The sequence below is a fragment of the Pseudoliparis swirei genome, chromosome 6 (genome assembly GCF_029220125.1).
Source record: "Pseudoliparis swirei isolate HS2019 ecotype Mariana Trench chromosome 6, NWPU_hadal_v1, whole genome shotgun sequence".
NCBI lineage: Eukaryota > Metazoa > Chordata > Actinopteri > Perciformes > Liparidae > Pseudoliparis > Pseudoliparis swirei.
In genome coordinates, this window is record NC_079393.1 from 25,414,085 (window position 1) to 25,439,833 (window position 25,749).

The 25,749-nt window shown below is 44.4% G+C and overlaps 2 protein-coding genes across 5 annotated transcripts in view; both read left to right on the forward strand.

The window, feature by feature from the left end:
* LOC130195216 (rho family-interacting cell polarization regulator 1-like) overlaps nucleotides 1-4,081 on the forward strand; it is a 56,282-nt gene extending 52,201 nt beyond the window's left edge. For all 3 annotated transcript variants that reach the window (XM_056416612.1, XM_056416613.1, XM_056416614.1), the window contains one exon: nucleotides 497-4,081. In XM_056416612.1, coding sequence (XP_056272587.1) covers nucleotides 497-594 — 98 coding nt within the window. In that variant the 3' untranslated portion in view covers nucleotides 595-4,081. The remainder of the gene's footprint in view (nucleotides 1-496) is intronic.
* A 79-nt stretch (nucleotides 4,082-4,160) lies between these two features.
* Nucleotides 4,161-25,749, forward strand: part of LOC130195218 (transcriptional repressor CTCF-like) — a 30,958-nt gene continuing 9,369 nt past the window's right edge. Inside the window, exons 1-12 of one of the 2 annotated variants that reach the window (XM_056416622.1) lie at nucleotides 4,161-5,080; nucleotides 9,954-10,101; nucleotides 10,213-10,340; nucleotides 10,890-10,988; nucleotides 11,075-11,254; nucleotides 14,440-14,652; nucleotides 14,762-14,960; nucleotides 15,729-15,899; nucleotides 15,997-16,130; nucleotides 16,361-16,481; nucleotides 17,069-17,218; nucleotides 17,318-17,478. In XM_056416622.1, the coding sequence (XP_056272597.1) occupies nucleotides 9,966-10,101; nucleotides 10,213-10,340; nucleotides 10,890-10,988; nucleotides 11,075-11,254; nucleotides 14,440-14,652; nucleotides 14,762-14,960; nucleotides 15,729-15,899; nucleotides 15,997-16,130; nucleotides 16,361-16,481; nucleotides 17,069-17,218; nucleotides 17,318-17,478 (1,692 nt within the window). In that variant the 5' untranslated portion in view covers nucleotides 4,161-5,080; nucleotides 9,954-9,965. The remainder of the gene's footprint in view (nucleotides 5,081-9,953; nucleotides 10,102-10,212; nucleotides 10,341-10,889; nucleotides 10,989-11,074; nucleotides 11,255-14,439; nucleotides 14,653-14,761; nucleotides 14,961-15,728; nucleotides 15,900-15,996; nucleotides 16,131-16,360; nucleotides 16,482-17,068; nucleotides 17,219-17,317; nucleotides 17,479-25,749) is intronic. The other variant, XM_056416623.1, reaches the window with a different exon arrangement.

Here is a 25,749-nt window from a genome sequence, read left to right on the forward strand (position 1 = left end):
TGTATATGTATACATATATATTCCTTTGGCTATGTATATATCTCACTAAATTTGATTTTCTCTATTTGTTTTCATCGTTCTTTTCACTCGAACATAATTGAGGCAGAAATAAGAAACACATCGTGCTTGTTTTCCAACGTTTGACTGAGCGGAGGATTCATTCATTTATTCACTCATTCACGCATTCACTCACACTCATTCGCTCATTCACTCATTCGTTCACTTATTTATTTACTCATTCATTCACTCATTCATTCATTTACTCATTCACTAATTTATTCACTTGTTCATTCACTCATTGATCATTCACTCATTCATTCATTCCTCCACTCATTCATTTGCTCATCCATTAACTCATTTCCTCATTTATTCACTCATTCACTCATTCATCCATTCGTTCCCTCATTCATTCACTCATTTATTCTCATTCATTCTTTCACCTGTCCATCCTTTCATCCCTCATCCTTGTCGTTCTGTTCCTCATGTGGTGGAGCAGGAGAGGAGGGGAAGATGGCCTACAGACATGTGGAGACGTCCCAGGACGGCATCCCCAGACTCTTTGCTCCGGGGAGCATGGCCAGCACCGCCTTCTAACACACACGCACACACACACACACACGCTCACACTATATACACTGTACTTCACACTGGGCAAACCTTTTACAGTCAGTAAGCTACACCCACACCGGTGTGTGTTTCTCTCCGTGTGCAAACTACTCAGAAGGATGAAGAGGATGCCAGACACAAAGCCAAACCTGTTCATAAAGGTCTAGAGAGCTATGTATAGTCCCTTTGGCCGATAATTCACACTCTGATGTTGAGTTCCTTGTTTTAGGGTGATTCCTCTCCACGTGGCCCCTTATAGGCCCATTAAATGAAAACCACTCCTGATAGATACAAGACGGCTCTAGTTTTGAACACTGGGACCAGCCTGCAGTGTGACCCATACATGATCTTATACAGAAAATCAACATTCATCACTCATAGATATGTAATATATAATAACTTTGATACAATATGCTGGAGGTGTTTCCCCCCCCCCCCCCAAATATGTATTTTTTTGGGTTTTCTGAGGTGGTCTTCGGGCTGTTTTTACTTGACACTCTGGTATGTAGAACACACAACGATGTAGTCTGGATTCGGGACTAACATGTCTCACATCCCTTAATGCCAACGGGACTTGAGTTACCTCAGAAGTTAACTTGATTTTGATGGCCTTAAAATGTAGAGCTGGATCTTTTTGCGGGCTGGCTGTGGTGACCACCACCAGGTTGCAGTCCAGACTGGTCCACACACGTATGGTTTTGATTCCGAGTGCACATGGAACCAAATCAAGACCCCGACCAGCGACCACTAAAGGAAGCCGGTGCCCTTTCAAAGTCCTTCTTACTGTTGTTTTTCACTGTTTAAAAAAAAATCTTCCATAGTATTAGAAACATAGTATTTATGTGGCATACCCGAGTAGGACTGAGACTGCAAACCTCTGCACTCCAGGGTGGAGGAGCTGAAGCGGTGACCACTTCACTGGAGCATAAGAACAATGGGATGGACTCAAACAGGAGGAGGCGTTGCTTTGTTCTCCTAAATATAGATCTTCTTAGTGAGGTCACAGCGACCTTTTACGACCAAATGGCGATCACTTCACCTTGAAGGCGTTCCTGAGCCACGGCATCCACCAGAATGGGACAAATGGGTGTAGAGAGAGAACTGGAACCGGATTTAGAGGCGTAGCTTCGTTTATTCATAATTGAAGGTTTCCTTGAAGCTGCTCGTTCGCATGAAGGAAAGCAACTCTGGATTCAGCCATCGGTGCATCTCACATGATTTAAAAGAGCACTAGGAAGTGGATTTACCCTAAAAGAGAAAATAAATACATGCTAATGTACCAGTCGCTAATGTACCAGTCTGCTTGAGCCCTGTGGCATCACGTGACCTTTTTCAATTGTTTTTATAACGGACAGTGCACATTAATAAATACATTTCTGAAAATGTGCCAGACTAGAAGCTATTTTTCATCTGTCGTCCCGAGAGGCAGACGTCATAAAACATGACCCAGAGGTTCAGGACTAACTATCTTCAAAGGTCTTTCTGGGGGACGGACAAACTGAAAGACACAACAAAAGAAGGAAAGATTGTCCTACTTCCAAGGCGGCGTCTGACTCGCATCTGAAATTGTCCGACATAACTTGAGGCGTCAGCACTTTGTGTCCAGGCGTTGAAAAACAGAAACATCAGGAAATCCACCAAGAATATGGACGGAACCTCGAAGATCTTTTTTTTTTTGAGTACTCGCCCCTCCTTAACGTGTTGCATCACAGGTTGACTTGGGAGTGACCTGCAGGTCACATGACTGTTGATGGGCAGATGGACTGCATGTGTGGACTTGATGGGAACATATAGATTCATGTGGATATATATATATATATTCATTTATATATATATATTATAAATATATATATGTGTAGATATGTATGTATATATATTCATTTATATATATGTATGTATATATATATATATATTATTCATGTGGAATGCTGGCACCAGATGAAAGGGACTCTGTATGCTGTAGTTGTGCTTAAAGCTCTAGGAAAGGCGTTAAGTTTCCAGCGATCCGGTGCCATCACTGTTCATAATACTGACACATCATATTCTTTAAGGAAATATACATATACAATGACTATACGCCACTGGAATTCAATATTCTGTGATTGTAAATATTTCTTCTAAAATCTCAACAGACTTCATGTGTGAATGTGTACTTTTGTTTTATAAGATGTGTTTGTACGGTGGGATCTATTAAACGATGTGTTGACATCCTGAAATGTTTGAATATGAATAATCATAATAGAAGTGAATTTCTATTCAATGAAACTGGCCAGACGTGTAATCCTAAAGTCTGGTCTCTGCCACTTACTACACATCTTGTTTCTTTTGTTCCATACGGACACTGCTGACCACTCTGCCATGTTTATTTTATTTGTATTTCCTGTGTCCCATGCAGTTTGCTGATGTTATCATGTAAACATGTCGTACACATGTGTGTCCCACTGGATGAAATATGATGCCTGCGGTGGTCCTCCATCAACATTTCAGAATAATAGTTTTCTCCATCATAAGCATATTCTACATACTCACTCGGGTAGTTAGAATGAATGTAACACACATCTTTTGTCTTCAAGCAGGTATATATATATATATATATTTAAATGTATATATATATATTTAAATGTATTTATATATGTATGTATTTTGTGTTACGGTTACCTTTTAATTTAAAGTGATCTATAGAACTACCCACAAAGGAGTTAATGATGTTAGAGATAACAGGATTTGGGTATCAGAATTGAAATCATTCTCTATGAACTCTGGTTGTAAACTCGAAATTAGTGTTCAGGGGATCATTTCAAAACAGATATTTCTCACTATCCCTCTTCTAATGTCACGCATTATGACTGAAATGACATTCAGATGTTATTTTAGAAGTGAGGGACAATCAGAGGACTATATTGGGTTCAATACTCGTGTGTGTATATATGTATGTATGTACATATATATGTAGGTCATATATGTATATTCATATATATGTGTATATATACATATGCATGTGTGTATATACAGGACTGTCTCAGAAAATTAGAATATTGTGATAGTTCTTTATTTTCTGTAATGCAATTAAAAAATATTAAAAGAATAAAAGGCTTGCAATATTTCTGTTGATTTGTAATTAATCCAGAATGCATGACATTTTTGTTTTTTTAATTGCATTACAGAAAATAAAGAACTTTATCACAATATTCTAATTTTCTGAGAGTCCTGTATATGTACCACTCTCTGCAGCCATACAGCATATCCATGTTTCAAGTGCCTGGAGGTGTGATGCAATGACAGATAAATGATATACTTTATTTAAGAATGACATTTAAAAAAACACTGCAGCACACTTTAGTTTCCTTTACAATCATGATACATTGTGCAGCATTGAAAATGGAATATTATATATTTTTTCTTTTCTAAAAATATATTTCCAGGCATTCTGGTTGTCCAAAATATATACAACATATTAAAATGTTTTTAAAGATTGTCCCATGAACCTTTGTGTTTGTAGCCTATGCAGTGAATATTCAGCTTCATACCTGCCATGTGCTTTCTTCAGGGGGGGGGGGGGGGGGGACATCAGCAAACCTTACCTCAGCACACTGCTCCCATTAATTAAATACCTCCTCGCCAGATGTGCAGGTACATGACTGAAGCCCTGTCCTTGGTGGCATTGATTGATTCATCATTGATGGGCACTAAAACCTTTTAAAAAGCAGTCAAATAATGTGTGTGCAGTGTCCTGATCATTTCCTCACTTTCAATTTGGGCAAACATTCAATTCAGTTAAACTTATACAGCCCAATATCATAAATTACGTATTATCCTCAGATGGCGTTACAATCTGTACACATACAACAACCCTGACCTTTGACCTCACATCGGATCAGGAAAAACTCACAAGAAATATAAAAAAACAGTGAAGAAACCTTCAGGAGAGCAACAGAGGAGGAACTCTCTCTCCAGGCTGGACAGAAGCAATGAATGTTATGTGACCAGAATGAAGCATCACAGAGTTAGATAAACAAACATGTACTGTGTGACAGACAGATGTGACTTCATGCTACACAGTAAGTAACATGCACTCGTCATTTTTTATAATTATTTTTATTGGAAATAAACTCATATCTTAGATACCGTTTTGACTTGTTATGATGAATTGTAATAGAGACGTTCGCATATCTCCTGACAGAAGCATTAATCCCACACAGTGTGATGATAAATGGCCTTTCCATGTATTCCGACGGGGCGCCCCTCCTGGCCAATCAGGGTGTCTACAGCAGCTTCGACACCACCCCCCAGCGGCCGCACAGGCGCACTGAGCTCCCAACTGCCATTTTGTGGCAGAGGCTACTCTGCTAAAGCGGGAGAGGGATTAAAACTAACTGCGAAGAAGCCTGCATTTCTCACCGGCGTGTAAAACTTTGAAGCACGGACTCTCTGCTTTCAGTCCAGTTAAACGGGGAGAGAAACCCACGAGAAAGAGGTAAAGTATCACTACTTTTCTGACAAGGGGGGAGTTTGCAGGATCTTTAATCGGCCTCTAGGTGTCACGATGGGGCTCTGGGTCCGGGCAGCTCGTCGGAGAGTGTTTGTCTCCCTCTATCGTTATTGGAAACCCCGTCAAAATACGTTTAAATAACCGAAGTAGTAATAAATGTACACACAGCCCGCTGTATTTGACACCCGCCAGTCAAAATAGCGTCAATAATAACTTACGAACACTTGGATGATTTGGTTGGAGAGTTTTAGGCCGAGGCGTCCATTTTCTCGCTTCTTTGTTTCCCGTCTTTACAGCCTTGACGACATGGAAACTGGCGGGTTTAAGTTATCGCCCTGAGCTGGCGTTAGCATGTTAGCATTAGCTGCTAGCATTAGCTTTTGCTAACGTTAGGTCGTTCACATTGGCTAGCGTTCGGTCATTAGCATTAGCTCGTTCTCATTCGCTAACGTGCGCCACGAACATTAACGCTCCTAAATGCACGCTGACGTCACTGTGGGTTTGCACACCAACAGCCGCGTTGTATTTCACGTTCATCAACTTTAGCGTGTTGCATACTAACTTTAAACCTTACGGGGGAATCATTGTAGCAGCTCGCGTTAGTGCTAGTTGCGGCTACACCGACACGAGGCCTCTACCCCACCCAGCCCCTCTACGTTAGCTATGTTCCGTGTGAAAGTGTCGAGAAAGTGCTGGAATCCCAAAAAGTAGCCACCGTAAAACATATTACTAGTATATAATGTAACTGAACCGGCTGTGGTCGCATCTGTCATTACTATTATTACAATTAAGTCGGTTAAAAAAGACGTTTCTGCTCAGTGTCGCGCACAGGCCAGCGCACACAAGAGAATGACGAGGCATTCGAGTAAAGCGGTGATCACAGCGGCCCCGCGGATCTACTCGGACCAAACGCACACACACGATATATTTTCCTCCAAAAATCAGTCATCTCCCGTAGTCAAATATAGGTCGTTTCTCTTCCCGTTTCCCTCACGGCGCTGCGGTCGAATTTTGCAGTTGTTGTTGCGCCCGCCGCCCGCTTGTCTCTATTCTAAGCCCACCGCGAGCATCACAACCACAGATGTATGTTATAGCAGAGAGCTCCCTCTACGATTCGGCTTGGAGAGCTACACAAATAGCGCCGTGTATATGCTGGGCAGCTCGGTGTCACTGGGAAGCATTTCTGAAGGCCTTTTACGAGCCTTTCCACGAATAAAGTATCATGAAGATAAAGTGGACCTGGAAACAGATGTTGTTCTCACAAACGTGACCTTTTTACTTTACACACCAACCAATCCGTTCAGACCTGGACTCTGTATCTGTCCCAGAGATGTGGTTGTAGAAGGAAAACCTCCACTTTATCCAAAATGTGTCATTTTGGCATGCAGTGGTAAATGAGGCACACAAGGTCAAAGAGTTGTTTTGCTAAATTGGACACAATGGCCTACACCCTACACAGTTGAGACACATAACTGTTATTGGACCACTGTGACTGTGTGGCAATTCAGCACTGTGCTCTCAAAACAAGGGACAATCCGATGTTATACTCTTGAAATGTTCAGAAAGGATTTCATGGCCTGTGTGTTTATCTATCAGTATTTGCAAAGCAGAGGGCAAAAACCACAACTCGGCTTTACAGATTCTTATTTTGAGTGAAACCTTTGAAAAAACTGCTTTTGTGAGTCCTTGTGACTGAGATGCACACGTGCCGAGAGACGGTTAACAGCCATAATGAACAGTACGCGGCTCTCTCTTTTGCATGTTCTTGTCTTACTTATCAGCCGTGTGTAAAACGGCTCACACGGTCATAGTGTTTGTGTCCCACACTGTTTATGAACGCTGTCAATGCTTTTCAGCAGTTGAAGAAAAAAGCACCTGACTGTGAATTCATGTTCACAAAAACAGTTTATGTTCTACCGGTTGGCAAGAACTAAACAAAATCATGAAAACATTCAATTTATCATTGCTATTTCAGGTAACGCTAGTCATGGTAAGGGCCAACGAGTACAGGTCAGACGTCAGGAGTGAGTTCAAAGCAGGTGAACACAGAGTGGACCTCAGCTCTGTTATAAGATCTGGGATCTGACAGTAAACCTCGCTCAGCAGTATTCCATGCTCTGATTCATGAACAGAACGATTATAGACACTATTACCAGTTATGTCCTTTTTATAATAGTCTTAGAGCTGAAACAAAGAGTTTACCGTATTTTTTATTAATTAAGCCTAAAGAAATTTCCAGTTCCAGCTTCTCAAACGTGACTATGTTATTGTATCTCTCTGAACCCTAAAACCCACTGACAGGATAAAAAAATATAATAATTAACAGTTGCCAAAACTACACCATTTATCAGCTAGAAGCTGTGAAAACTCATTATCGTCCTGACGGTCCTTGAACATATCATGTGTTACTAAGGCAACCAACATTTAGCTCAAAATTGACCAACAAATCTCTCAACAAAAAAAACATTTGCTTTCACCACTTCCTGTAAAAAAACATTGCATTCTGAGCTCCTCAGTTCAACCAGGAGGTCGAACAGCTCGGGTGACAACAATTCAGGTCTTCTGTGGAACTGCAGGCGGCTGAACAAGGTGCATTAAGGAGAGCTCTTAGCGCCTCCATCTCCCCCAACACTTTTGGACCCCTACCGAATTATTGGATGTACAAATTCCCTTGTTTGCTATTTTCTTAGTAAAATAAAGTATCAAAGAAATTAAACTTTTGAGTTCCCTCCCCTACGAGCCGTAGAGGTTCAGGACTTTTATATTGAAGTGAAGAAAAAAAAATTCACAGAGAGAGGGACAAGCCTTGAAACTGCTCGGGCTTCAGAGGGTTAGTCATTTGTACTCGTAAATGATAAAGGAAAGCAAAATGATAAAGGAAAGCAAAAAATTCCTACACAAAAAAGATAACCCGGCACTTTAAAGACAGCAGAGACACACGCAGCCTGTGGCGGGGCATTCAGACCATCACAGACTATAAACCCACGCCACAGAACTGCGACAGCAACATCTCTCTGCTAAACAACCTCAACAGCTTCTTTGCCCGGTTTGAAGCACAGAACAGCACTCGTCCACACAAGACTCCGCCCCCTCCCCACGATCAGGTTCTGTGCCTGTCTGCTGCCAGCGTGAAGAGGACTCTCTCGTCCATCAACACCCACAAGGCAACAGGTCCAGACAACATCCCTGGTCGTGTGCTGAAGGACTGCGCAGAGGAGCTTAAGGGCGTCTTCACGGATGTCTTTAATACTTCTCTGAGACAAGCTGTTGTTCCATCATGCTTCAAGGTAACCACCATCATACCTGTGCCAAAGAAATCCACTCCGTCCTGCTTCAACGACTATCGTCCAGTGGCACTGACCCCATAATCATGAAGTGCTTTGAACGACTAGTCATGTCGCATATCAAATCCATTCTCCCCCACTCTGGACCCTTTCCAGTTTGCATACCGGGCCAAACGGTCCACGGAGGATGCAATCTGCTCTGCTCTCCACCCAGCCCTCACCCACCTGGACAAAAAGACTCCTATGTAAGAATGCTGTTCATAGACTTTAGCTCAGCATTCAACACAATCATCCCACAACAACTAATCTGCAAACTTGACCAGCTGGGGCTCAACACCTCGCTGTGTAACTGGCTGCTGGACTTCCTGAGTGAGAGGCCACAAGCAGTACGTGTTGGCAACAACACCTCGAGCAGCATCACACTCAGCACAGGGGCCCCTCAGGGCTGTGTGCTCAGTCCCCTGCTCTTCACCTTGCTGACTCACGACTGCAAAACCAGCTACAGCACCAATCACATGGTCAAGTTTGCAGACGACACAACATTGATAGGTCTCATCACCAAGGATGACGAGACCCTCTACAGGAGGGAGGTCAACCTTCTGACCACGTGGTGCGGAGTCAACAACCTCCTGCTCAACAACAGCAAGACCAAAGAGATCGTTGTTGACTTCCGGAAAGGCCACACCCATCACCCACCACTGACCATCAACGGTGTGGACATTGAGCAGGTCAGCAGCACCAAATTCCTGGGGGTGGAAATCAGTGAGGACCTCTCGTGGACAGCCAACACTACATCGCTGGCAAAGAAAGCACAGAGGCGCCTCTACTTCCTCCGGAAACTGAGGAAAGCAGGAGCCCCCATCCATCATGTGCACCTTCTACCGCGGCACCATCGAGAGCATCCTGACCAACTGCATCACTGTGTGGGCGGAAGCTGCACAGACCACAGCAGGAACGCCCTGCAGCGCATAGTGAAGGCAGCTGGAAGGATCATGGGTGCCTCACTCCCCTCCCATCCCTGCAGGACATATACAACACCCGCCTCACCGCAAGCGACCTCGATTGTGAGTGACCCTGCCACCCCTCACACGGTCTCTTCAGCCTCCTGCCCTCTGGGAGGAGATACCGAGCCTCCGGGCTCACACCGCCAGGCTGTCCAACAGCTTCATCCACCAGGCGGTCAGGAAGCTGAACTCTCTCCCCATCCTCCCACTCCGTCCTCTTTCAGACTCACATGTCTGAATGCTGCTAGCACAATTTATGTTGTCTATATGTTTACATGTTTTTTACTATTTTTGCACTTTATGTTGTCTATGCACTTTATGTTGTCTATATGTTCACATGTTTTTTACTATTTTTGCACTCTATGTTGTCTATATGTTGCACAATTCACTTTATGTTGGACAGAAGAGAAACGCAATTTCGATCTTCTGTATGTTTGCACATATGGAAAATTGACAAATAAAACTGACTTTGACTTTGACTTTTGATAAAGTATGTCATCATCAGAATGTGTACACAAGACACACAGGACAACTGTCTCAATTTCTGGTCTTTAACCTCATGTCCTCCAGTTTCTACCCACCATGGACAGAGGGCCAACAGAGGGGGGCTACCCCTCCATCCAGTCGGTTCATAGCCAGGATGCTATGGTGGCAGACCTCCTCCAGCAGGCTGCAGAGGCTGGGGGCGTGGTGGAGGGACACGTCGTCCTGGACCACGGTTCGTACTCATTTGATATGAAATGGTCCCGTGTGTAAAAAAAGCACAGCAGTAGATTTCCAGTGCAAGTATGACACGTGGGTTTTTTTAACGGTCAATGTTGTGTTTCAGTTCACGGGATGGTTGCACCCACCCAGCAGCAGCTGATGGAAGCGGGGGTCGGTGTGGACGGTGGAGTCGGGGTTGAAATGATGGTTATGGACTCACTGGATCCCACTCTGATGCAGATGAAGACTGAGGTATGGTGATGCTGCGTTCTGAATATTCTTCACGCTTTACTCGCCCAACTATTTGTGGTTTATTCGCGCTCGAGAAGAGGCGTGGCTTTACTCCGTGGAAACGGTTATCATTTCCTCCATCCACCAAGGAAGAAATAACCACCAGTTCTGCTTTATACTTGCGGACATCCCACAAACGTCGGACTAACTAACGTCCTCGTGTTTGGGTTTATAACATTAATATCATTTATATTTATCTATATATATTTATAAATAACATCACCTGTAGGCTCACACAGCTCAGTGACTTTCACCTCTATGTCTGAATAACTGTTGCTTCCAGTTTTACTAGAGCCGCAGCAGTTAGATTCACCAACGGCACAACGGCAGTGATGACGACGAGCAAAGCGTCTGAACGCTGATTGGCTTTAGCAACTCTGTGTCATTCGAGCGGAAATTTGTTTTATTCGTATCCATTCGCATCTGTGCATTGGACAGTGGTCCAGATTCGGCAGCTCAAACTGAGGAGGCCTTCTGTCAACAGCCCTTTAAAGTGAAGTTGATTTGCAGGAGATGGACACTACAGTGGGTATTGTCGGCGGCGTGACGGTTGGCGCTCACCAAGCAACCGTAACAACGGTGGACCAGACCCAGATCATCACACTACAGGTAGGCGCTCCTCTGAAGCCACTCCAGCTGTTTCCTCCTGTATTGGTGTATTGCTGTGTGCTGACCTGCGGTCCCCTGGCGCTCAGGTGGTGAACATGGAGGAGCAGGCGGCTCTGGGTCTCGGGGAGCTCCAGCTGGTCCAGGTGCCAGTCTCTGCCTCCACCGTCGAGGCCCTGCAGCAAGGCACCTATGTGGACGCCACCGCTATGCCGAAGGACGGAGACCCGGTCATCTGCCACACCCTGCCGCTGCCCGAGGGCTTTCAGGTAAATTCAATTCAATTCAGTTTTCACAAATTACAAATTTGTCTCGGAGTGCTTTACAATCTGTACACATAGACATCCCTGCCCCAAAACCTCACATCGGACCAGGAAAAACTCCCAAATAACCCTTCAGGGGGAAAAAAAGGGAAGAAACCTTCAGGAGAGCAACAGAGGAGGATCCCTCTCCAGGATGGACAGAACAATAGATGTAATGTGTACAGAAGGATAGATTTAGAGTTTAAATAAATTCAATGAATGTGACAGAGTGTATGAATAGTTCATAGTAGGCATATTCCACGATGGAGACCTCCACGATCCATCAGGCAGATGGCGGTGGGGAGGAGGAGTGGGCGGAGTCTCAACAGGACAGTGGCGTAGTCAGGAGCAGGAACTCCACGACCCAGACCTCGATGATACATCAGGCAGATAGGATCTATGCCGTCTCATAGGGTCCGATGACCCCATGAGACGTGAAGTCAAAAGGACTCCGGGGAGAAAGCAGAGTTAGTAACGTGTGATTGAGAGATGAAAATTCATCCCTAAGGAGAGAATAAAGAGGAGATAGGTACTCAGTGCATCCTAAAACGTCCCCCGGCAGCTATAAGCCTATAGCAGCATATCAAGGGGCTGGACCAGGTGAACCTGATTCAGCCCTAACTATAAGCTCTGTCAAAGAGGAAAGTCTTAAGTCTACTCTTAAACGAGGTGACTGTGTCTGCCTCCCGGACTGAAATTGGAAGCTGGTTCCATAAAAGAGGAGCTTGATAACTAAAGGCTCTGGCTCCCATTCTGCTTTTTAAGACTAGGAACTACAAGTAGTCCCGCATTTAGTGAGCGTAGCTCTCTAGTGGGGCAATATGGTACTACAAGCTCCTTAAGATATGATGGTGCATCACCAATCAAGGCTTTGTAGGTTAAGAGAAGAATTTTAAAAGTGATTCTTGATTTTACTGGGAGCCAGTGCAGAGCAGCTAGTGCAGGAGTGATGTGATCTCTTTTCTTAGTTTTAGTGACAACACGAGCTGCAGCATTCTGGATCAACTGGAGGGACCTAAGAGACTTATTAGAGCAGCCTGATAATAAGGAGTTGCAGTAATCCAGTCTCGAAGTAAGGAATGCGTGAACCAATTTTTCTGCATCTTTTGAGACAAGATGTGCCTGATTTTGAAATATTACGTAGATGAAAGAATGCAGTCCTTGAGATTTGCTTTACGTGGGAGTTAAAGGACAAGTCCCGATCAAAGATAACGCCAAGATTCTTTACAGTGGTGTTGGATGCCAGGGCAATGCCGTCTACAGAATCCACATCACCAGATAATTGATCTCTGAGGTGCTCAGGGCCGATTAAAATTACTTGGTTTTGTCTGAGTTTAACATCAAGAAGTTGCAGGTCATCCATGTTTTTATGTCTTTAAGACATGCTTGAATTTTACAGAGTTGGTTGCTCTCCTCTGGTTTTATCGATAGATATAGTTGAGTATCATCTGCATAACAATGAAAGTTTATGGAGTGTTTCCTGATAATATTGCCCAAAGGAAGCATGTATAAGGTAAATAAAATTGGTCCAAGCACAGAACCTTGTGGAACTCCGTGATTAACGTTGGTGGTTATCGAGGCGTCATCGTTTACAAATACAAACTGAGATCGATCTGATAAATAGGATTTAAACCAAATTAGTGCCGTGCCTGAAATGCCAATCGACTGCTCCAGTCTCTGTAACAGGATGTCATGGTCAATGGTGTCGAATGCAGCACTAAGGTCTAACAAGACCAGGACAGAGAGGAGTCCTTTATCTGCTGCCATTAAGAGGTCATTTGTAATTTTCACCAGTGCTGTCTCGGTGCTGTGGTGTTTTCTAAATCCTGATTGAAATTTCTCAAATAAACTATTATGATGTAGAAAGTCGCACAACTGATTTTTACTACTTTCTCAAGGATCTTGGAGAGGAAGGGGAGGTTAGAGATCGGTCTGTAGTTAGCCAACACCTCTGGATCCAGAGTGGGCTTCTTCAGGAGAGGTTTAATAACAGCCACCTTGAAGGAGTGTGGTACGTGGCCTGTTAGCAGAGACACATTGATAATATCTAATAGAGAGCCGCCAATTAAAGGCAAAACGTCTAAGCAGCCTCGTCGGGATGGGGTCCAAGAGACAGGTAGACGTGTTAGAAGTAGAAACCGTTGAAGATAATTGGTCACGGTTGATGGGAGAAAAGCCCTCCAAATATACACCAGGGCATACAGCGGTTTCCAAGGCCATTCCACTTGAGGACAGATTGGCACTGGTTAAGGGCAAGAGATTATTAATCTTGTCCCTAATAGTTAAAATCTTTTCATTAAAGAAGTTCATGAAGTCATTACCACTGAGGTCTATAGGAATACTCGGCTCCACAGAGCTGTGACTCTGTCAGCCTGGCTACAGTGCTGAAGAGAAACCTGGGGTTGTTCTTATTTTTCTCTATTACTGATGAGTAATAGGCTGCTCTGGCATTCCGGAGGGCCTTCTTATAAGTTTTAAGACTTTCTCGCCAAACTAAGCGGGATTCTTCCAGATTAGTTGAACGCCAGATGCTTTCAAGCTTTCGTGACGTTTGCTTTAGTTTGCGGGTCTGAGGGTTATACCAGGGAGCAAACCTCCTCTTCCTCACTGTCTTCTTCTTCAGAGGGGCTATCGAGTCCAGTGTCATTCTCAGAGAGCCTGTGGCACTATCAACAAGATGATCAATCTGGGACGGACTAAAGTAAACCAGCCTGTAACTCAAACTTATATGCACGACTGCATCATGGCAGAAATACTTCATTACATCATAACGAGTCCCACAATTCACCATCAACAGTTCAATTTCATCTCCATGTTTTCAGAACAAATGGGGTACTTCCATTTGGGTTATTGTGGCCTTGTGTACCTATTGATGCTCTTACTCTGTGTCAAGTGTCCATGAGTGAGACACTGAACCTCAAGTTGCCCCCTAGATTCTTCACAGCAACCTCCTGCTAGTAATGCTTAGGATGAGTTAAATGTAAAGGGAAAAGTTCATGTGTGCATCTGTTTGATTTGATATTTGCAGCTTGTTGCTGTGCAGTCACATATGTTAAAATGAAAATTTCTTTAACGAATTAATTCCGGTCACCTTTTGCACTTGAGCAGCTGTGACTGGTGAATAGTTGGCAATGAAAGCCTTTGATGTGTAGGTGGTTAAGGTCGGCGCTAACGGGGAGGTGGAGATGGTGGAGCAGGAGGAGGGGGAAGCCCACCTGGAAGAGGAGGAAGAAGATGAGGTGGGGAACCAGCTGTTGGACGAGGTGGAGGAGGAGCCCATCCAGCCTCAGAATGATGATCCAACCTGGGCCAAAGACCCCGACTATCAACCCCCATCATCTGGAGGTCTCAGGAAGCCCAAGAAGGCAAGCTAGCATTGTGTGGCATCGTTATCAGTGTCTTTGTTGTTGGGGATGTGAGACTCGTCTCTGTGATTGAACTGCATGCTAAACGGTGTTGTTTACACGTCATCAGCTTACGGTGAGGTCTGACGGACTGCTGTTTGTCCAGGTTAAAAAGAACCGCCTGCGTTACGGCGAAGGGGACAAGGACATGGACGTCAGTGTGTATGACTTTGAGGAAGAGCAGCAGGAGGGCCTTCTGTCTGAGGTCAATGCTGAGAAAGTGGTGGGCAATATGAAACCACCCAAACCCACCAAGATCAAGAAGAAAGGTGAGACGCCTGACAGCGTAACGGAAGAGTCACGAGAAGAACCCAGAAAGGCTTCTACACAAACTACAAGTAGCTGTCCTACACTCTGTCACAGAAAATGTTCACTGCACATGCACAATGCATTGAAACGCGAGCGTTAGGTCAGATCTCATTGAGCTGCTCTAACTCAGCCATTATTCCTCCTGGGGTCTACTTGACGATGTCAAACTCAAAGCAACTTCTCTCCCACGATCAACTTGAAAGATATGTTCACTATGATATAACATCGAGAAATTAATATTATTATATTGTGATTCCTACTCCAATATCCATATTATAAGTATGTATTGCTATTTGCTATAATATTTTTTCATAATGTTATTACTATTTCTAATCGGTGTTCTAACAAAAAGTATTGGGCAACAACTTTGTTTAAAACATCCTCTCGATAAAGCTTTTTCTGTAGTGTTCTGTTTCGGGAGTGAACTCCATCCGTACATGTCTCACATCAAAACAGAGGAGTTAAAGTAAAGCAGATATTTTGTTGCATTACATTCCTGTTAGTGAAGAAAAGGGCTATTGCGTAAAACGTTCCAATGCCAGAACCCTTAAAGTGAAAAGGCCGTTTGAGACATCTCCATATTCAGTTTGGGTTGTAGCTGCTGTGGTTTGGGCCACAAGAGCATTGCACTGGAGACATTGTAATACTATTGAGTACTGGGTAGTTTAAGGTCTCCAGCCCTGGTGATGATTCAAACACACGTGTGTGTGTGTGTGTGTGTGTGTCAGGAGTGAAGAAGACGTTCCAGTGCGAGCTGTGTAGCTACACGTGTCCTCGGCGCTCCAACCTGGACCGGCACATGAAGAGCCACACCGACGAGAGGCCGCACAAATGTCACCTGTGTGGAAGAGCCTTCAGGACGGTCACGCTGCTACGAAACCACCTCAACACACACACGGGTACGCTCCTCCACACGTCTTCAGAAGAGACCGGAACAGGAATTTAAAAAGGAGACGGACGAATCGGAGTTTTATTTTTTCTTCTCCATGTGTGCAGGGACTCGGCCACACAAGTGCACAGACTGCGATATGGCATTTGTGACCAGTGGAGAGTTAGTCCGTCACCGACGCTACAAACACACGCATGAGAAACCCTTCAAATGCTCCATGTGTGACTACGCCAGTGTGGAGGTAAACCAAGCTTCTTCTGCTTCTATTCAGTGTTACATTCGCTCCACTGATATGTATCCACATGAAGTGCCTGCACTTATTATACCGCACACTAGAGGGAGCCAAAGTCATTCAGACCCATTCATTCACCAACAGAACTGCTCCCTCTTGTTTGTTACAGTGACTTCGTTCTATGATGGCATTTTACCGGTGTTCTGAATTGTGAGCATCTGTGTGCGTCTGTTGTCTAGGTGAGCAAACTAAAGCGCCACATTCGTTCCCACACCGGCGAGCGGCCGTTCCAGTGCAGCCTTTGCAGCTACGCCAGCAGAGACACGTACAAGCTGAAGAGACACATGAGGACACACTCGGGTAAAACGGACACCCTGTTTCATATCCACTTTCGAAGCATATTAATTAGTAGGAAAGAGTTATGTTTCGCACCCTCACAAAAGAATGTGTCAAGTCTAAAGGCATCTTAATTGGATCTTTTTTTTAAAAACATTAGTTGTCAACGACAGTGTGACAACTCTCGGGCCGTCACCCGTGGGTTTCCCCCAGAAGCACAAAGGATTATCAGACAACAACGAGGTTCCGTTCGATAACATGGTTTTATTCACCGCACGCAACACACAGCAGACCAAACGACGACGCGTCTGCTCACTTGCCTTCCTACCTCCAACTCTGCTGCCCTTTTATATGAGCAGCATCGGCTGCTGACTGATTGCCAATCAGTCAGAGCAGCTGACTGATTACCAACCAGCCAGCAGCCAGGCCAGATTGGAGACAGCTGCCACAGAGAGAACTTAACTTAAAAGGGATGAATAGAGGATTTGTAGAATCTATACATTTGCGGAAATTCATGCATTGTGTTTTATAGCTCCTGCAGGATTATTGCAATGTTCTGTTGGATTATAAACATTGATGACACCTCGCTACAATTGCTCTCCTCTTCTTAGGAGAGAAACCTTACGAGTGCTACATCTGCCACGCCCGATTCACCCAGAGTGGAACCATGAAGATGCACATCCTGCAGAAACACACGGAGAACGTGGCCAAATTCCACTGTCCACACTGTGACACTGTCATCGCGCGCAAGAGCGACTTGGGTAACATACATATACACACATACACACACAAGATGGTTCATGTTGTCGTGTTGTTTAGTTCCCTCAATGCGTTGTCTCTGGTCTTGTGTGCGTTCCCAGGCGTCCACCTCCGTAAGCAGCACTCATTCATTGAGACGGGAAAGAAGTGTCGTTACTGCGACGCCGTGTTCCACGAGCGCTACGCCCTCATCCAGCATCAGAAGTCCCACAAGAACGAGAAGAGGTTCAAATGCGACATGTGTGACTACTGCTGCCGCCAGGTGTGTACACACACATGTCAAACATATGCTGGGCTACCAATGAGTAGCTTCATTTGAATGTCCAGTATTGCTCACACAAGCCAATACCACTGAAATGTAATGAGAAATTAAAGCTGCAAGCAGCGTCGAACGGGTCCTCGCTCACCCGCGCCGGTCGGGGGAGCCGGCGTGACGCCGGCCCGCCAGGCCGAGGACGCGGGCGCGCCGGTCGGACTCGACTCGGGCCGCGACTTGTAACGAGCGCGACAAGTTTGGGGCGGATTCGACAAAGTCCAGTTTCGCCACTAGGTGGCGCTTTAACTATGTGAACATATTCATGCTGATGTGTCCCTATAAACAAAAACTCACGAAATCCGTGATTTAAAAGCCTCGTCCAGCTGTTTACTGACGTTAGTTATGTTAGAGTAGAGAGAGGGAGAGAGAGGAGAGAGAAAGAGAGAACAAAAGAGAGAAAGAGTTCTTATTCCATTCTAAATAACGGGCTAGTCTAGGATTTGCGTGGCCAGACTGAAAAAAAAATCATAATGCCTCTCTGGTATTGTTCAGAGGGCCGGGCCAAATGTGGAGGCGGGCCTTAGTTTGAGGACCACTGCTCTTGGCTGTCTATCAATATAGCTCATTTTGAAAATGATGTAAGAGGGCAATACGGATCCGTATCAGACCAGCGAGGAGGGCAGTAGAGAGAGGGAGAGAGAGGAGAGAGAGAGAGGAGACAGAGAGAGGATACAGAGAAGAGAGAGAAAAAGAGAGAGAGAGAGAAGAGAGAGGAGAGAGAAAAAGAGAGAGTTCTTATTCCATTCTAAATAACGGGCTAGTCAAACAAATTTGGGGCGGACTGAAGGAAGTCCAGTTGAGCCACTAGGTGGCGCTTTAACTACGTGAACATATTCATGCGTCGTGTGTCCCTACGTGAAGTAGAGATCACGTCATGTAAATTCAATGTTAACAAAAAAAGTGATGAAAAAATGCTGCCTTGCCTTGGAATCGAACACGCATCTCCAGGTGTCCAGACCAACACTTATCATGGTGAGCTATGAGCCAGCTGGTTTACAGGCAGCCGTAGGAGCTCACATCTGATTTTCCCAGCTGCTCCTGAAACGCATCATCTCACTCTTCCGGTAAGCTCTGGTTGCCAGCTCAACAGCGAGCATGACTTCTTCTTCTCTCCCTCCCGCTCCCTCTTGCTCAGTGTGTCTCATGTATAGTTATCCCCCTGCCTCCCTTAATGATAACGATACATGCAACAAGTGTAGTTTATTTGCTAGGTTGGAGGCAGGTCTAAGTGGGTTAGATGCACGGCTCCGCGCTATCGAAGCTCAGACAGCTATGCTAGTTAGCCCGCCCTCCCGTAGCCGGCGCGAGCTACAGTCAGCTGTTAGCTGTTCTCCGGTGGTGCCCGATCAGCCGGGATCGTGGGTAACTGTTCGCAGGAGTAGTAAGTCTACACAGAAGCCCGCTGTGCACCAACCACTTCACGTTTCCAACCAGTTTTCCTTGCTCAGCGACACACCCGCTGAGGAACACACCCTGGTTATCGGGAGCTCTATAGTCAGGAACGTGAAAATAGCGAAGCCACGGACTAGAGTCGTGTGCCTCCCGGGGGCCAGAGCGGGCGACGTGGAGTCTTGTTTGAAGCTGCTGGCTAAGGATAAGCGGAGATACAGTCAGATTGTAATACACGCCGGTGGTAATGACGCGAGCCCGTCGGTCGGAAATCACTAAAATTAATGTGGAATCGGTGTGTGCTTATGCCAAGACGTTGTCGGACACCGTAATTTTCTCTGGCCCTCTCCCAAATTTGCAGACAGACGAATTGTATAGCCGAATGTCGACTTTCAACCGCTGGCTGTCGAGGTGGTGCCCAGCGAATAATGTGGGCTACGTAGACAACTGGAAGACTTTCTCGGGAAAACCTGATCTGATGAGGAGAGACGGCATTCATCCCACATTGGACGGAGCGTCTCATTTCTGCGAATATGACCAAGTTGATCACCGGACTTAATCTATGACAACCCAGGGTTCAGATCAGGAACTGGGAGCAGAGTTGTAGTTTAACACCCTTCTCTGCTCTTCCATTCGAGCAGTTACCCACCCTTGACTTTAGAGTAGAGACTGTGTCTGTCCCACGGCCACTTCAATTAAATAAATCAAAAGTAAGCAGAAGAGGAGTCGTACACAATAACCTTATACAAGTTAACACAATTATTTCAGCAGTGCAACAAAATAGGTCTATTAAATGTGGTCTCCTAAATATTCGATCTCTGTCATCTAAAGCTGTGTTACTGAATGATTTAATATCAGATAATCACATTGATTTATGTTGCCTAACTGAAACCTGGCTGAGCCATGAAGAATATGTCTGCCTGAATGAATCGACTCCTCCAAGTCATATTAATACTCACATTCCTCGAGGCACCGGTCGAGGAGGTGGAGTAGCAGCCATCTTTGAATCGAGCCTATTAATTAATCCTCAACCAAAATTACACTACACCTCATTTGAAAGCCTTGTTCTTAGTCTTTCACATCCAACCTGGAAAACACTACAGCCAATTCGATTTGTGATTCTGTACCGCCACCAGGTCCATATTCAGAGTTTATATCTGAATTCTCAGAATTTATATCAAGTTTGGTTCTTAAAACCGATAAAGTTATTATTGTTGGAGATTTTAATATCCATGTGGATGTTGATAATGATTGCCTTAGTGCTGCATTCATCTCCTTGTTGGACTCGATTGGCTTCTGTCAGAGAGTACAGAAACCCACTCACAGCTTTGGCCACACGCTTGATCTTGTTCTTACTTATGGCGTTGACATTGAGCATTTGAACGTCTTCCCACAGAATCCTCTTCTGTCAGACCACAACCTCATAACTTTTGAATTTATACTACCGGAGTGTACTCCGTTAGTCAAAAGTTTCTACACCAGATGTCTAACTGATAGTGCTGTAGCTAAATTTAAAGAAGCGATTCCTTCTGTATTTGATTCGATACCACGTCTCAATATAACAGAGGACTCCTGGTCTAACTTTAGTCCGTCCCAGATTGATCATCTTGTTGACAGTGCCATAGGCTCTCTGAGAATGACACTGGACTCGATAGCCCTCTGAAGAAGAAGACAGTGAGGAAGAGGAGGTTTGCTCACTGGTATAACCCTCAGACCCGTAAACTAAAGCAGACGTCACGAAAGCTTGAACGCATATGGCGTTCAACTAATCTCGAAGAATCCCGCTTAGTTTGGCGAGATAGTCTTAAAACATATAAGAAGGCCCTCCGTAATGCCAGAGCAGCCTATTACTCATCAGTAATAGAAAAAGATGAAAACAACCCCAGGTTTCTCTTCAGCACTGTAGCCAGGCTGACAGAGAGTCACATCTCTGTGGAGCCGAGCATTCCTATAAACCTTAGTGGTAATGACTTTATGAACTTCTTTAATGAAAAGATTTTAACTATTAGGGACAAGATTAATATTCTCTTGCCCATAACCAGTGCCAATCTGTCCTCAAGTGGAATGGCCTTGGAAACCGCTGTATGCCCTGGTGTATATTTGAGGGCTTTTCTCCCATCAACCGTGACCAATTATCTTCAACGGTTTCTACTTCTAACACGTCTACCTGTCTCTTGGACCCCATCCCGACGAGGCTGCTTAAAGACGTGTTGCCTTTAATTGGCGGCTCTCTATTAGATATTATCAATGTGTCTCTGCTAACAGGCCACGTACCACACTCCTTCAAGGTGGCTGTTATTAAACCTCTCCTGAAGAAGCCCACTCTGGATCCAGAGGTGTTGGCTAACTACAGACCGATCTCTAACCTCCCCTTCCTCTCCAAGATCCTTGAGAAAGTGGTCGCAAATCAGTTGTGCGACTTTCTACATCATAATAGTTTATTTGAGAAATTTCAATCAGGATTTAGAAAACACCACAGCACCGAGACGGCACTGGTGAAAATTACAAATGACCTCTTAATGGCAGCAGATAAAGGACTCCTCTCTGTCCTGGTCTTGTTAGACCTTAGTGCTGCATTCGACACCATTGACCATGACATCCTGTTACAGAGACTGGAGCAGTCGATTGGCATTTCAGGCACGGCACTAATTTGGTTTAAATCCTATTTATCAGATCGATCTCAGTTTGTATTTGTAAACGATGACGCCGATAACCACCAACGTTAATCACGGAGTTCCACAAGGTTCCGTGCTTGGACCAATTTTATTTACCTTATACATGCTTCCTTTGGGCAATATTATCAGGAAACACTCCATAAACTTTCATTGTTATGCAGATGATACTCAACTATATCTATCGATAAAACCAGAGGAGAGCAACCAACTCTGTAAAATTCAAGCATGTCTTAAAGACATAAAACATGGATGACCTGCAACTTCTTGATGTTAAACTCAGACAAAACCGAAGTAATTTTAATCGGCCCTGAGCACCTCAGAGATCAATTATCTGGTGATGTGGATTCTGTAGACGGCATTGCCCTGGCATCCAACACCACTGTAAAGAATCTTGGCGTTATCTTTGATCGACTTGTCCTTTAACTCCCACGTAAAGCAAATCTCAAGGACTGCATTCTTTCATCTACGTAATATTTCAAAATCAGGCACATCTTGTCTCAAAAAGATGCAGAAAAATTGGTTCACGCGTTCGTTACTTCGAGACTGGATTGCTGCAACTCCTTATTATCAGGCTGCTCTAATAAATCTCTTAGGTCCCTCCAGTTGATCCAGAATGCTGCAGCTCGTGTTCTCACTAAAACTAAGAAAAGAGATCACATCACTCCTGCACTAGCTGCTCTGCACTGGCTCCCAGTAAAATCAAGAATCACTTTTAAAATTCTTCTCTTAACCTACAAAGCCTTGATTGGTGATGCTCCATCATATCTTAAGGAGCTTGTAGTACCATATTGCCCCACTAGAGAGCTACGCTCACTAAATGCGGACTACTTGTAGTTCCTAGAGTCTTAAAAAGTAGAATGGGAGCCAGAGCCTTTAGTTATCAAGCTCCTCTTTATGGAACCAGCTTCCAATTTCAGTCCGGGAGGCAGACACAGTCACCTCGTTTAAGAGTAGACTTAAGACCTTCCTCTTTGACAGAGTTTATAGTTAGGGCTGAATCAGGTTTGCCCTGGTCCAGCCTCTTGATATGCTGCTATAGGCTTATAGCTGCCGGGGACGTTTAGGATGCACTGAGTACCTATCTCCTCTTTTTCTCTCCTTAAGGATGAATGTTCATCTCTCAATCACATGTTACTAACTCTGCTTTCTCCCGGAGTCCTTGACTTCACGTCTCTTGGGGTCATCGGACCCTATGAGACGGCATAGATCCTATCTGCCTGATGGATCGCCTGGGTCGTGGAATTCCTGCTCATGACTACGCCACTGTCCTGTTGAGACTCCGCCCACTGTTGAGACTCCCACTCCTCCTCCCCACCGCCATCTGCCTGATGGATCGTGGAGGTCTCCATCGTGGAATATGCCTACTATGAACTATTCATACACTCTGTCATATTCATTGAATGTATTTTAACTCTAAATCTGTCCTTCTGTACACATTACATCTATTGCATCTGTCCATCCTGGAGAGGGATCCTCCTCTGTTGCTCTCCTCCAGGTTTCTTCCCTTTTTTTTCCCCCTGAAGGGTTATTTGGGAGTTTTTCCTGGTCCGATGTGAGGTTTTGGGGCAGGGATGTCTATGTGTACAGATTGTAAAGCACTCCGAGACAAATTTGTAATTTGTGAAATTGGGCTATACAAATGAACTGAATTGAATTATTTTGGGCAGAAAAATTTGGTTATTTTACTTCTCAATAGGTGATCAATAGGTGTTCCTCCAAGAAATGTGCTTGTTTCTTCCTGTGAATGTGTTCAGGCCTTGACTGGCATCACACATGATTTTTTGGGGAAGTATTGGATGAGTTTAAGCAATAGTTTTTAACATAAAGAAATCACAGAAAGTACAAAATTATTGGCAGTAAAAAAGCGTAAATTTTCTACCGACGAAAAGTCCGTTTTTTTTCACAGTATTCATTATTCAAGTCTTGAGATTCTAGAAAACTGATTTTTAGCCGATTCTGTTGGCGTTTTGTGGGAGAAACAATCGATGGGGAAAAAGTGGAAAAGGGCCAAATCAAGCAAAAAACGCCAAAAACGGCCAACTTTGGTGAATTATTGTAGCGCCCCCTACGGTTCAAATTGCACGAAATTTGCTGTGAATGTTTCAGGCTCCCTTCTGCACATATCCTGACAGTCTGTTATTTTTTTCTCCCAATAGTGTTGAAGTTATGAGCATTACAATACAGGACACGCCCCTAAAATGTTCGTTCGGCCATAGATGCTTAGCACAATAATATATTTGGAAAAAGATGATAGATCTTAGATGATATAGCTTCCATGATCATTATCTCCAATAGGTTTGGTTTGAATTGGACCCCGTATGTCGGAGCAAACGCCTCTGATGTGTTTTTCACCAAAAAAAATATGGCGGAAAATTTAAGTAGGCGGAGCTTAGGGTCCTGAGAGGCTTTTTTGTAGAGCAGGTCCAAGTGGACTTGGGAAAAATAAAAGCTAGTCATTTGAACATACTGGGTGAGGGGCGTCGCCGGTCACATTTTTAGGTGGCGCTAGAGAGCAAGCCGAATTTCGAGGTCGGTGTCATCCGTCTATTTTCACCAATCCTGACAAGCTTGCCAAATTTGGTGAGTTTTGGGATATGATACGTACCCCCAATATGCCCCCAATGTTCTAAAATAAGATGCGGAATTAAAGCTGCAAGCAGCGTCGAACGGGTCCTCGCTCACCCGCGCCGGTCGGGGGAGCTGGCGGGATGCCGGCCCGCTCGGCCGAGGGCGCGCCGGTCGGACTCGACTCGGGCCGCGACTTATAACGAGCACGACAAGTTTGGGGCAGATTCGACAAAGTCCAGTTTCGCCACTAGGTGGCGCTTTAACTACGTGAACATATTCATGCATCACGTGTCCCTACGTGAAGTAAAAATAAATAAACAAAAACTCACGAAATCCGTGATTTAAAAGCCTCGTCCAGCTGTTTACTGACGTTAGTTATGTTAGAGTAGAGAGAGGGAGAGAGAGGAGAGAGAAGAGAGAAAGAGAGAGAGAGAGAGAGAGAGTTCTTATTCCATTTTAAATAACGGGCTAGTCTAGGATTTGCATGGCCAGACTGAAAAAAAATCATAATGCCTATCTGGTATTGTTCAGCGGGCCGGGCCAAATGTGGAGGCGGGCCTTAGTTTGAGGACCACTGCTCTTGGCTGTCTATCAATATAGCTCATTTTGAAAATAACGTAAGAGGGCAATACGGATCCGTATCAGACCAGCGAGGAGGGCAGTAGAGAGGGAGAGAGAGAGAGAGAAGAGAGAGGAGACAGAGAGAAGAGAGAGAAAAAGAGAGAGAGAGAGTTCTTATTCCATTCTAAATAACGGGCTAGTCAAACAAATTTGGGGCGGACTGAAGGAAGTCCAGTTGAGCCACTAGGTGGCGCTTTAACTAAGTGAACATATTCATGCGTCTGTGTCCCTACGTGAAGTAGAGATCACGTCATGTAAATTCAATGTAAAAAAAAAAAGTGATGAAAAAATGCTGCCTTGTCTTGGAATCGAACACGCATCTCCAGGTGTCCAGACCAACACTTATCATGGTGAGCTATGAGCCAGCTGGTTTACAGGCAGCCGTAGGAGCTCACATTATTTTGGGCAGGAAAATTTGGTTATTTTACTTCTCAATAGGTGAGCAATAGGTGTTCCTCCAAGAAATGTGATTGTTTCTTCATGTGAATGTGTTCAGGCCTTGACTGGCATCACAAATGATTTTTTGGGGAAGTATCGGATGAGTTTAAGCAATAGTTTTTAACATAAAGAAATCACAGAAAGTAAAAAATTATTGGCAGTAAAAAAACGTAAATTTTCTACCGACGAAAAGTCCGTTTTATTTCACAGTGTTCATTATTCAAGTCTTGAGATTCTATAAAACTGATTTTTAGCCGATTCTGTTGGCGTTTTGTGGGAGAAATAATCGATGGGGAAAAAGTGGAAAAGGGCCAAATCAACACGCAACAAACGCCAAAAACGGCCAACTTTGGTGAATTATTGTAGCGCCCCCTACGGTTCAAATTGCACGAAATTTGCTGTGAATGTTTCAGGCTCCCTTCTGCACATATCCTGACAGTCTGTTATTTTTTTCTCCCAATAGTGTTGAAGTTATGAGCATTACAAAACAGGACACGCCCCTAAAATGTTCGTTCAGCCATAGATG